Genomic DNA, 14900 nt, shown 5'->3' on the forward strand with positions numbered 1-14900 from the left:
ATAATATATATATATATACATATGTGTGTGTGTGTGTGTGTGTGTGTGTGTGTGTGTGTGTGTGTGTGTGTGTGTGTGTGTGTGTGTGTGTGTGTGTGTACATATATATATACATCTCTCTCTCTCTCTCTCTCTCTCTCTCTCTCTCTCTCTCTCTCTCTCTCTCTCTCCTCTCTATATATATATATATATATATATATATATATATATATATATATATATATTTATTTATCATATCTATATCTAAATCATATATAACATAAGTATCATATATAGAATATAATATATAACTTATATAATACATAAAATATATATATATATATATATATATATATATATATATATATATATATATATATATATATATATATATATACTGTAGCAGCACAACCCTGAACCAGAAGGTCAGTATATTTCCCAGGCTGGGTCACATCAGGTCCGAAGCCTTGTCCTCGCCCTCTTACCAGAAGGCGCTTCTCTCGACTCACTTCAGAGACCTGACTGGCTGCTTACACAGCACTCAGTCACCCCAGATTTATATACTGTCTCCTGTATTTTTTTGTGAATTTTGTTACATACAGATGGCTCCATATGTACCTAGTTAACAAGGAGTCTATCAGTAGTGACTGCTCCTGATTTCCCAATCCTTGAAGTTGTGGGAAAGTGTGTTTTCCTCTCAAATACTATAAAGACCTATATTGTTATTAATCTTATTGATATGATGATCATGAAATTCTCATTAAAATCTTGGTAACATTAAAGTCAATGAAATAATGCAAAAGACTTTCCAAAAATCAAATAAAAGGACAAACAGGTGAAATATGTAGGACTAATAACATACTCCTTGGTGACTAAGCACTTGTAGAGCCATCTATGTGTCAATACAATTAATGAACTTATATTGCATGATATCTGCTTCACTGCACCCTACACACAAATACTGGTTAGTATAGAGCTTCAACTCTGCTGTAAGCTGAGAATTTGAATTGTGGACACTTGTAAATGATTATTTTCAAATGATTTTGTTCAGTAGTCTGCAAATGCAGATATTTATAACTTCTATCTATATACTAAAAACATTACTGGAGACTCCTCCATGACTGCATGAAAAAGACATGAGGTTTGCTGATTTTCATATGCAAAACTACCCTAACTTGGCTATGCAATATTCTTTAAGAATATGTAAATTTGGTCACAGTCATCACAGATTCTGGCAAAAAAATATATATATATAAAAAAAAATAATAATAATAATAATAATAAAAAATAAAAAATAAAAATAAAAATAATAACACTAAAACAATCAGCTTGACTCACCCAAGCATATATGCACATATCCATAAGAAATGTTTTTATCTAACCCATAATAAATCTCTTGGAATTTCACTGGTGGCATACAAACAAGAAATATTTAAGTCAACAAGTTTAATTCACCTGTCTCATTGCTTCCCGTTTGTGTAAACCTCGCAACTCTTGAAGTATCTTGGCCTCTTCAACTCTTATATTAGCCAGGGGATCCATAGTCATACTCTTCAGCACTTTGGCCAACAAAAACATGTCTATGGAAGAAAAGAGTATTATAAATTTTCATTCTTTTATATGTTTCAGAAATATGAGAATATCTACCTTAACATCATCACACTGAAGTAATAAGTGATGTCCATCTTCAAATTGGAAAGTAACTTACCACTTACAGAAAATTAGAAGCTTCACTGTTCCCTTCCAACAATTCAAATCCCTCTTGGCATGCTACCAAATAGGCTCTCTTGACATTCTCACGACAGATTGGATCAACCTGCCCTAGCCACAGTTTCAAGGTCAATCCCACAGGCTGCCTCCACCCTGGATTCTCTCTGAACTGACAGTATCAAGGTAGTGAGGATGAATACCGCCGTACCAGCACCTCCAAATACTCCTATGGAGAGAGTTTATGACTCTTGCCTTACCAGACCAATCCATTTATTTGACTTCCTGTTCTGACAGCACAATCATGACCTGCATTACCAAAAATATACAGCTATAGTTATCTTCAATGTTAAGCACACACCAAATGAGTAAGTCTTATAGCAGATCCTCAAACTTTTGGATTTTGGTGTTTGTCAAGATATCTAAAACTAAGAGTTTTGCCTTATTGCTAAATGCATCAATAGCAACCACTAAAGTCTTCAGGGACATAAACAGGCTAGCAACACCATCTGCAAAGTCAAGGTCTGTGACCTTATCTCACCCAAATGTTGCCTCTCATTAGCTTTGGATGACAGCCTTATAAAATCCATGGTAGTGTTGAAACCTATTGCTGTAAGGATACTTTGTGACTCCCAAATTCACAGAAAAGTTGCTAGACAAATCCCTGCCACACCTAACTTTCAGTATCAATATAGCGGTCTCATTAACAGCTAATGAGATTCCTCTGAAACTCAGGAGTTCCTTGAAGGATTCATAATGCCCTGGATCAAATACCTTCTTGAGGTTAAGGCAGGATGTAAGTAAGATAACACCCTACAATAACCTGAAATGGAAGGATAATTTCAATTGTGGATTTGCCAAGAGTGAATCCAATGTATGTCTCAAAAGTGATCTCAGATACATAGTATCTGAGCAATTCAATGCCCAGCAATCCCTCTTCTTCTCTAGCTGACTGCCTTCCTCAAGGCCACCCAATGACCTCAGGGGACTGGGGGAGAGGAGTTAGTACAAAGCTAAGGCATCTCAACATGCTGGTGGGGCATGACTTCATGCCTCTTGGCCTCCTGCCACTCTTGAGATGTTTAGTCTAGGACCATGTGTACCAGGTTTCCATTGGTGCCAATGAGCAGGAACCACAGATGTCTTGATGGTGAAAAAACTATGTACAGACAGGGAAGGGTCCCTTTTCCTACCACGCTAGCCAGCAATGTTGTAAGCGAGAAGGTATGCAAGCACTGACTTAAGCAAAACTGAGGATGAAGTACCCACCCAATAACAAACACTTGGATATTCATATTCAAGTTGCTGTCTCAAAACAGAATTAATATTGCACACTTAGATCTTAATTATGAAAATATTTGTATTAATAGCAAAATACAGTTCTTAAAAAAAAATAAATAAATAAATTCTGCTTACAGCTTACCTATATCTATCTTCACAAGTACCAAGCGATGTCTGCCAACAACAATACTAACACCAGCGTCCTCAAAGAATCTATCATCTGGAATCACAAACACAGCTAAAGTGCCTGGTGCAGCCCGGGTTATTCTTGACAACTTTGTGTCCAACTCTTCCAAGGAAGTAGCGGCACGCATAACCTCCATCTCATCTTTCCTGGTTCTTCTCAGGGACATGTGGAACTTCACTGATCCTGAAAGAACCAAACTCTTATATCATTCCAAATAAATATTTACAGAGACATAAAAAATTAAATGAGTAAAAAATGCATAATATACTCTCGCACAACTTAAAAGAAACAGGTTCTAAAGAAAAACAAATACATGTTATTTCATTATTACTCAAAGAACTGCAATATGATTTGACATTTTCATAAATGATATGACCCTTTCTGTTCGTCTGCAGAACAATTAGTAGATTAGTGCCTGAATCACCTTTTCATTGGCTATACAGTCCTATCTACTCTGGTAACTTTTGTAAACTGACCAATGGTTCCCTATAATGTTGATATCTGGACTGTTCATGGACCACTCTAGTGGTTTCATATGCTTGTTATCAGAATCACTCTCCAGAGAGAGAGAGCATTTGTTTTGTCAGTGTCCTGCCATTGCAAATGGCTAAGTAATTGGCCAGGTGGAGGTCACTGTACTTATACATTCTATCACTATTCAGATCAGATATAGTGATGTCTAGATTGATTGACTACCAGTTAGTCAAGCACAAAGATTTTGCTGTAATAGTCACTCAAAGGTTGAAAATATGGGTAATATGTACAATACATATGTTAGGTATACTGTAAATAATTGAGATGTAACCTGTCTCTCAAATAATATTTCTTTTACAGAATCACATAAACATACCTTGAATCACAAAGTAACCACGAACCATATACAGTCATGGAAAGAATATATGCCACCTGGTACTTATATAAATATGGCAAGAATAGATACAGTACTGTAGATGCAGTGTGGTATCACAAAGTTACAGTAACATCACAAACTTATTCATATTGTTATTACTTTTAATAATGTACAATATGCCTCTAACTTTTTTTGTGAACATCTGGCTTCAGAGAGATACTTAACAGGAACCATATTAATGAGGTGAAATTTACATATTTTGCCAATGATTATTTCTTAAATTATCTCCTCCCATATATATATTGCATTAGACTTAAAAGACTATTTAACACAACCTTTCATCACTTATTTTTGTGGTATAAAAAATACTGTCTGCAATAAAGATCTCAAACACAAGAAAGAACTGTCAACTTCTTAACTGTCCATCCAAAGGGAACAACTTGAAGAGAAAAAATTACCTACTGAATAGTTAATTTTGTAATACACAAAATCAGAGTGTCATCACTTGCATCAAAATTATATTTATTGCAAAAAAGAAGCCTAGCCAAACTTATATTAGTAAAGATTTGTGAATTTGGAAAATATGCAGTGTGGGGTCTTCATTGTCATTCATCAATATGCAGAAAATCATAATTTTACTTCTTAAATCTTTGCCTGCCCCTGTGGTATAAAAAAAGTCCAACAGTAAACTTTCCAGCCACTTTATGGCTTTGTGGCATACTTTATGCCTCACCCAATGGTACAATGACATGGACAGTATTGGAAATAATTATGTAGGATACATATATACATATATATATATATATATATATATATATATATATATATATATATTTTATATATATATACATATATTATATATATTATATATATATATATATTATATATTATATATATATATATATATATATAATATTATATATATTATAAATATATGTATATATGTATATATTATATATATATTATATATATATTATATATATTATATATATTATATATATATATATATATATAATATATATATATATATATATATCATAATATATATATATATATATATATTATATAAAAATACATACAGGGTGATTACAAAATTACAGGATGAAGTGCCTATATGATAGTAAATACATTGGCACAATTATTTTTCTTTTGTCAGAAAAATAAAGGATTAACTGCTAACGAAAAATAACATACATAGTCAAGTCCAGAACTGTGGTTGAACATCGGATAATTCACACGAACCCCGTACCCGACCCATATCAATCCCTATGCCTCAAGGTGGTCAAGTGTCTGACTGCTTAATCATATTCTGGGGATTCAAATAGGTCCGAAGCTTCATGTTTCACGTAAAATAAGATAAGACAATAATAATTGTTGTTAATATCAGTATATTCAATTTAGTGATATATTATTCATAATTTAGTTATCAATTGACTGGAATTACTCTAGTTTTACTGTAATATATTTTTATACATACATACATATACATACATATATACATATACATACATACATCCACACAGATAGGTCAAGATAAGGCAGTAATTCCTGAGTCATATCTCAAAATAGCAAGACCAACAAAGATTTATGCCTTCTTATTCTTGCTGTCTTCATTGCAAAGAATATATGGAATATCTCAAAAATATTCCTATTCTAGCATGTTTTATATCCATTATTCTGTAACCTTGGCTACTCCAATGAACCCAGCAAGCATTATTTTTTTGAAAATTCAAGATACCTAGCTTCTTGAGGTTGGGCAGGGAAAGGATTAAAATTACTGTTACACATTTACAATTCACATGATACAATTATAATAATAGTTCTTTTTTTAATCATGAATCATACTTACGGAAGTGGCGCACATGTTTTTCCAGGTTAGCTGAGAAAGAAGGTGAAGGCACACCAATCAGAGTCAGTCCCACAGCATGGTATCTCAGTTGACCCGACAATTCCTCAATAGTTGAATATGGCAGATGAGCACGATAAACTGTAGTTGTGTACCACCAAACTGGTAGACCAACAACAACAAGAACAACAGCAAAGCCTGCTGCTGCCCAAGCTCCTTCTGGGCTCTGGTCCTTATCTTTCTCTTGTTTCTTCATACTGACACCTGATATAGAGAAAAAAAAAAAATTATAACCATTTCACTCTTTGTAACAAAATCCCTTGAACTAGGGGCCCCTTGGGTAGAATAGCTTACAGTCTACTGCTAATTCTAACAAGTAAAAGATATCCAAGGGAGGCTTTACAATATCATTCCCCAGGATGGTGCAAGGCAGGCTTACTTAGGTTTGATATTTACCATTTTTTTGGTCTTGATGAATTCATGATAAGGTAAATATCAGTTAATGAATGTTCCTTCCTATATATTTCTCAAGAAACACTAGAGAAGCATTTGCAAATAGGCAATGAACAGTCTGAAGTGAACAAATATAATTCATATCACTGTGGACATAATAGAAGTATCAAATACTGCAACTTCCTTGAAAAAATTGCTTAACTTAAAATCAGGGTTGGCACTGTTTACTTTGTATAATTCAAATCATGTAATGTATGTCAATTTATATCAGAATCAAAGAATTGCAATGTTATCTAGGAATAAGGCTTTCTTGAGTGGCTAGTAATCCCAGCCCAAAGGAACACTTAGGCATTGAGATTCCTTGTCTCCTCTTTGGAATGCTATTAGCAGTTTTCCTGCAGACATGCTTTTGTAGTCCTGATATTTTCCGAGGACTATATTTGTCATGTTTTCTTATATCAAGATGATAATAAACTGTTTTCTTTGGACAGATACTCTAACTCCTCTACAGGGAGTCTACACTCAATGCAATTACAGTATCAGTAACTCTGTGTTATCTCTTTATTTCTTGGTATTATCTGACTTCCATAACACACCATACACCGCCAGTAATTGAACAGGAACAGGTTCCCACATATAAACATAATGTCCTCTTAGAAGATCCTCTCCGAACCATGGTTGATGAATGGAATATTTCACTCTTGTGGAGTGGTGGCAATCCTGCAAGAGCTCCCAAATGAGCCCCTTTATCTATCTATCTATCTATCTATCTATCTATATCTATATCTATATCTATATCTATATCTATATCTATATCTATATCTATATCTATATCTATATCTATATATATATATATATATATATATATATATATATATATATATATATATATACATATATATATATATATATATATATATATATATATATATATATATATATATATATATAATATATATATATATATATATATATATATGAACACATGTATATATACATATACAAAATACATATACATGTATATATATATATATATATATATATATATATATATATATATATATATATATATATTATATCTCAGACATAAACATATATGTATACATATATATAAATCTATAAATACATAAATATATAAATAAATACGTATACATACAAACACATGCACACACACACACAACACACACACACACACACACACACACACACACACACACACACACACACACACACGAGGAGGCTTCAAAAAATTTGTGAAGGACAGTACGTAAAAATGATTTCAGTTATGAAGTTTATTTTTTAACATATGCTCCACAGTGTTTTTCTCAAAATGCATTCAAAATAAGATGTAATTGTTTTATTGCTCTCAATGAAGTCAACCACCAAAATCAATTATGCATCTCAGATGTCAGTGACCTTTCCTCTTCCTCAGATTTTGCTTTGACCAGTCCACTTCCACCCCTGGGAAGCAGCAATGGTTTCCTCACAAACTGACGATGGCCTGCCTCTGCACGGCTCATCTTCAATTTCATTTCTTCCACTTCTGTAGTGACTTATCCATTTGTTGGTTGTTGATTTCTTTAGGGCATTCTCACCATTAATTTGTTCCAGAGCATCAATGATTTGCCTATTCTCCCAAGAGAGTTTCATCATGAATTTAATGCTTGTCCTGGCCTTGACTTTGGTGGATTCCATGTTACTTGACTGGTATCTGACTTCCAAATGGCGGAAGTGCGTTATTACCTGCACTTAAGGGTTCATGTTTGAATGTATTCTAACACATGGGTACAAGAATGTTCAGGTGCACTGAAATCAAAATCCTTCCATATGATTTTTAGTTATGGACTTTTTCCACAAACTTTTTGAAGCCCCCTCGTGTATATATATATATATATATATATATATATATATATATATATATATATATATATATATATATATAAATATATATATATATATATATATATATATATATTTATATATATTTATATATATGCATATATAAGTATATGTATACATATATACAGATAGAAGGAACCAGTTGCTCTGTGGGAGCTCTTCAAGCGCGTAAAACTCGAAGCAGCTCAGGAGTCTACTGGCGTACGCCCCAGGGCAAGGCAGAATTCCATCTCCCTGGAGACATTAGAGGCTACTGAAGCGTGTCGTAAGGCTCGGCTGAATGGGAATCAAGTCGTGCGTCATTCCATGGTGCGTAGGCCTCGGACACTGCTGAGAAGGGACAAGGAACAGTTCATCAGGAATCTTGCTGAGGAGGTTGAAGGCCATTTCTTGGTAAATGACCTTCGCCCTGCCTACCAAGCCCTGAGAAAACCGAACTCTAAGCCCTCCTCACAGATGACTGCAGTCCGATCAGCGAATGGACAGATCATCTCAGATCATGTTGGGGTTCGTGAACGTTGGGCTGAGCATTTTGAACAGTTAGCTTGGATGCAAGCGATGCCTGCGCCGGACCCACTCATCAGTGACGAACCTCCTATCCTAACAGAGGTTATGGCTCGGGGCTTGCATACAGTCCTGACTGCCATCTGGCAGTCTGGTACCATTCCCCCTGACCTGCTGAGGGGCGTGGTCATCCCTCTCTGGAAGGGGAAAAGGGATCGTTGGGATTGTAGCAACTACCGTGGCATTACACTGCTCAGCATACCAGGCAAGGTTCTCACCCACATCCTTCTGAAACGGATCCGCAACCACCTACTGAGGTATCAGAGACCGGAGCAGTCTGGATTTACTCCTGGCAAGTCCACGATAGACCGTATACTAGCGCTTTGAGTAATTGTGGAACGCCGTCATGAGTTTGGTCGTGGGTTGCTTGCAACCTACATCGACCTCAAGAAGGCGTTTGACTCGGTGCATTGGGAATCGCTATGGGAGATCCTGAGACTCAGGGGAATTCCGCCACAGATTATTGGCCTAATAGCAAGCCTTTATACTGGTACTGAAAGTGCTGTAAAGTGTGGTGGGGGTATGTCGAACTTCTTCCCTGTTAATTCAGGGGTGAGGCAAGGCTGTGTCTTTGCACCAACACTTTTCAACAATTGTATGGACTGGATAATGGGCAGAGCTACTAGCCAAAGTCAGTGTGGAGCAACACTAGGCAATATTAAGGTCTCAGACCTTGACTTTGTCGATGATGTTGCCATCCTGAGTCCTTGGAGTCACTGGTGGCGGCTCTTGATGCATTTAGCAATGAGGCGAAGCCCTTAGGCCTAGAGGTCTCCTGGACCAAGACCAAGATTCAGGACTTTTGGGGCCTGTTTGGGGAACCTCTTCAGTCGATCCATGTTTGCGGCAAGGACGTTGAAGTTACAGAGAGTTTAACATACCTTGGTAGTGTAGTCCATATCTCTGGGTTGTCAGACCAAGAAGTCAGTAGACGGAGTGGTCTGCGCAACAGGAGCCATAAACTTGATCAACAAGAGCGTTTGGAGGTGTCGGTACCTATGCAGAAGGACCAAGCTGCGTGTCTTCAAGGCCTTGATACTGCCAGTTTTGCTCTATGGAAGCGAAACCTGGACACGACCCAGGAGATCATGGCTTGGGCAATTCAACGAGACCTGTCACGAGGAATTAGAGATGGGCCGTGGGCCTGCCTGGAGACTCGCCTCGAGGGATCCTCGTGGCTGGAAGCAAAGGGTGGATGTGGCCATGCGCCTCCGTCGGCGTTAGCCCCTTGATGATGATGATGTGATGACGATGTATGATGATATGTATGTATGTATATATATATATATATATATATATATATATATATATATATATATATATATATATATATATATATATATATATGTGTGTGTGTGTGTGTGTGTGTATATATTATATTTATGTATAAATCAATCTATCTCTATACACATATATACATATATACATATAAACATACATATATTGTATATTGTTATATTGTATATGTATATACATTATATATATATATATATATATATATATATATATATATATATATATATATATATATATATATATATATATATTATATTGTCAACAATATGTAGCAAGACCGGATGTACACTTCACACCCACGTCCAAGGAGCTGCCCTTCTCCTTGGGCAGAACGCAGATGTTGCCCGGCTTTCTCTTTTCGCACAGGGATAAACATCCGCCCTTGAAGGGAACCGCCGCATAAAAGGACACATCCGTAAGGCAGAGGGAGAGACAAGGCAGACAGGCCAAGCCACAAAGGGTCAGCTCCATCACCTCGTCCTCCACCCGGGGACACGGGGGCCTCTTGGGGGTCTCATAACTGTTTCAACATTACAGATGTTGCAGATGGCTCAAGGACGAGCCTTATACGTGGCCGAGCGATATAAACAACATCCTGAAGGTGGTGCTCCACACATCTGTCCCTGGCTGAACAAAGGCTGTGCCTTCCTGTTGCTGCCTCCTGAGTACACAGGAAGCAGCCACTTCGCACCTTCCACTCCTGAGCTTAGTTCACCCAAGGACCTCCTAGGTGACCTACACGGTCCCCCTCGAGCCAGCCCAGCGACTCACCCCCCTGTCACGGTCTGATAAACCTGACACTACTTTCATTATCCGCCTTAAGTCCATCTCTCGTGTCGCTCACATCTGGTGGATATATATAAATCTATCTCTATACATACATCTACATATATGTATGTATGTATGTGTGTGTGTGTGTGTGTGTGTGTGTGTGTGTGTGTGTGTGTGTGTGTGGGGTGTGTGGTGTGTGTGTGTGGGTGGTTGTGTGGTGTGTGTGTGTGTGTAATAATATAATATATATATATATATATATATATATATATATATATATATATATATATATGTATGTATGTATGTTTATATACATATATATATATAAATATATAAATACAATTATATCTATATATAAATATATAAATATACATACATATATACACACACACACATACACATGTATATATATAAATGTATATATCTATGTATATATCTATGTATATATTTATGTATATACATATATATATACATATATATATATCAATATATATATATTTAATATATATCATTTATATATGTATATTATTTATATTATATATATATTATAAATATAATATATATATATCATAGAATATACATAACATAAATACATATACACATATATACATACACACATATACATACATACATACATACATACATACATATATATATATATATATATATATATATATATAAAATATATATATTTTTAAGTGTGTTGCATTGATTCCAGGTCATTTATAGAGCCATATAGTGGATATACAGAACAAATAGACATCAGTATCTATAACAGCCTGATATTTGAGCCCACCAAGTGCCCCAAATGCCAAAAAAAGTGATTAGAAATCAAGCAATTCTGATCACAGGCCAATAATTGTATTTATATAATTTCCAATGGAAAACTACAATTTGAATAATAGACACAAGGAAAAAATATTGCAAGGTTGGATAGCTATGTGAAACAAAGGAAAAAAAAAAAACTTTTTAAAAAAACAATACCGAAACTATGGCATTTGTTATCCAAGAGTGATGCACCCTCCAAAAAAACGAAGTCCCAAAACCATGGTATCACAGGAACCCAAAAATCCAAACCTAACCTTTCCTACTTCCTATTTATTCCCTAGACAGAGGGGCAAGCCCCCACCTCGTGCCAACTTGCAGAAAATGTGACATTAAGAACTCTGGCTGTATGAGGATGTTGTGGACTTGTCTTTGTGTAGTGATATGCAGCAGATATTTTTGTCGTTTTGAAGTATATAAGAGGCCGGCGCAACTGTACATGTGTTATATATAATTCTACTCCTTATGTTCTATAACAAGGTGGTGTCCATTTCCCTTTATCTCTGTGTGTTGCTCTCGATAACATTAATCTTTGTCTTATTAAAGGTTGTACAAAAATCACTATGCACACATTTCTGTAGAATTTCAAAAGTGTTTACAAAAAATTTTAACATATAAAATATTTTATATTATATATATATATATAAAATATATATTTTATATATTTATATATTATATAATATTTATATATTTATATTATAATAATATTAATATATTATATATAATATTTATATATATATATATATATTATTATATATCTATATATATTTAATAATTATTTCTATATATTTTATATATATATATATATATATATATATATATATATTATATATTTATATATTTAATATTAAAATATTATATTAAAATTTATTATAATATTTTTGATTATTTTCTATATATATATTATATTTTTTAAAATTATATTTTATATGTATATATATTTGTATATACACATTTGAAATTCTACAGAAATGCTGTGCTATGCATGTGAGTTTTGTCACAGACCATTAATTAAGACACAAGATTAATGTTATCGAGAGCAACACACAGAGATAAAGGGAAATGGACACCACCTTGTTATAGAACATAAGGAGTAGAATTATATATAACACATGTACAGTTGCGCCGGCCTCTTATATACTTCAAAACGACAAAAATATCTGCTGCATATCACTACACAAAGACAAGTCCAAAACATCCTCATACAGCCAGAGTTCTTAATGTCACATTTTCTGCAAGTTGGCACGAGGTGGGGGCTTGCCCCTCTGTCTAGGGAATAAATAGGAAGTAGGAAAGGTTAGGTTTGGATTTTTGGGTTCCTGTGATACCATGGTTTTGGGACTTCGTTTTTTTGGAGGGTGCATCACTCTTGGATAACAAATGCCATAGTTTCGGTATTGTTTTTTTAAAAAGTTTTTTTTTTTTCCTTTGTTTCACATAGCTATCCAACCTTGCAATATTTTTTCCTTGTGTCTATTATTCAAATTGTAGTTTTCCATTGGAAATTATATAAATACAATTATTGGCCTGTGATCAGAATTGCTTGATTTCTAATCACTTTTTTTGGCATTTGGGGCACTTGGTGGGCTCAAATATCAGGCTGTTATAGATACTGATGTCTATTTGTTCTGTATATCCACTATATGGCTCTATAAATGACCTGGAATCAATGCAACACACTTAAAAATATATATATTTTATATATATATATATATATATATATATATATATATATATGTATGTATGTATGTATGTATGTATGTTGTGTGTGTGTGTGTGTGTGTGTGTGTGTGTGTGTGTGTGTGTGTGTATGTATATATATGTATGTATATATATGAGTATATATATGTGTATGTATATGTGTATATATGTATATATGTATATATGTATATATGTGTATATGTGTATATGTATATATGTGTATATGTACTATGTATATGTATATTATCTATTATGATATCTATATCCTCTATACTCTATATAATATAATACAATATATACATATCTCATAATTATAATGTCTATATTAATATCTATATATATCTATATATATATCTATTTATCTAATCTAATCACTCTATCTCTAATATAATCATATATATTAACTATACTATTTCTATATATATATATCTATATATATATATATTTCTATATTCTATATATGTATATACATAATATCTACATAGATATATACATAGATATATACATTTATATATTACATGTGTATGTGTGTGTTGTGTATATATGTATGTATATTTTATATTTATATATAGATATATTGTATTTATATATTTATCATTATATTTATTAAACATACATACATCATATATATATATCTATATATATATATATTATATTTATATATATATATATATATACTATATATTCACACACAACACCACACACACACACACACACACACACACACACACACACACACACACACACACACACACACATACATACATACATATATGTAGATGTATGTATAGAGATAGATTTATATATATCCACCAGATGTGAGCGACACGAGAGATGGACTTAAGGCGGATAATGAAAGTAGTGTCAGGTTTATCAGACCGTGACAGGGGGGTGAGTCGCTGGGCTGGCTCGAGGGGGACCGTGTAGGTCACCTAGGAGGTCCTTGGGTGAACTAAGCTCAGGGTGGAAGGTGCGAAGTGGCTGCTTCCTGTGTACTCAGGAGGCAGCACAGGAAGGCACAGCCTTTGTTCAGCCAGGGACAGATTGTGGAGCACCACCTTCAGGATGTTGTTTATATCGCTCGGCCACTATAAGGCTCGTCCTTGAGCCATCTGCAACATCTGTAATGTTGAAACAGTTATGAACCCCAAGAGGCCCCCGTGTCCCCGGTGGAGGACGAGGTGATGGAGCTGACCCTTTGTGGCTTGGCCTGTCTGCCTTGTCTCTCCCTCTGCCTTACGGATGTGTCCTTTTATGCGGCGGTTCCCTTCAAGGGCGGATGTTTATCCCTGTGCGAAAAGAGAAAGCCGGGCAACATCTGCGTTCTGCCCAAGGAGAAGGGCAGCTCCTTGGACGTGGGTGTGAAGTGTACATCCGGTCTTGCTACATATTGTTGACAATATATATATATATATATATATATATTATATATATATATATATATATATATATATATATATTCTATATATATATATAATGTATATACATATACAATATAACAATATACATATATGTATGTTTTATATGTTATAGATCATTAT

General features: G+C 34.3%; 1 protein-coding gene across 1 annotated transcript in view; it reads right to left on the minus strand.

The window, feature by feature from the left end:
- Positions 1 to 14900, minus strand: part of LOC119572205 (GPI transamidase component PIG-S-like) — a gene marked incomplete in the record, with an annotated part of 85466 nt that overhangs the window by 64371 nt on the left and 6195 nt on the right. Inside the window, 3 exon segments of the mRNA XM_037919183.1 lie at positions 1435 to 1559; positions 3110 to 3337; positions 5854 to 6114. Coding sequence (XP_037775111.1) covers positions 1435 to 1559; positions 3110 to 3337; positions 5854 to 6106 — 606 coding nt within the window.

This window comes from Penaeus monodon, chromosome 1, assembly GCF_015228065.2.
Source record: "Penaeus monodon isolate SGIC_2016 chromosome 1, NSTDA_Pmon_1, whole genome shotgun sequence".
Lineage (NCBI taxonomy): Eukaryota > Metazoa > Arthropoda > Malacostraca > Decapoda > Penaeidae > Penaeus > Penaeus monodon.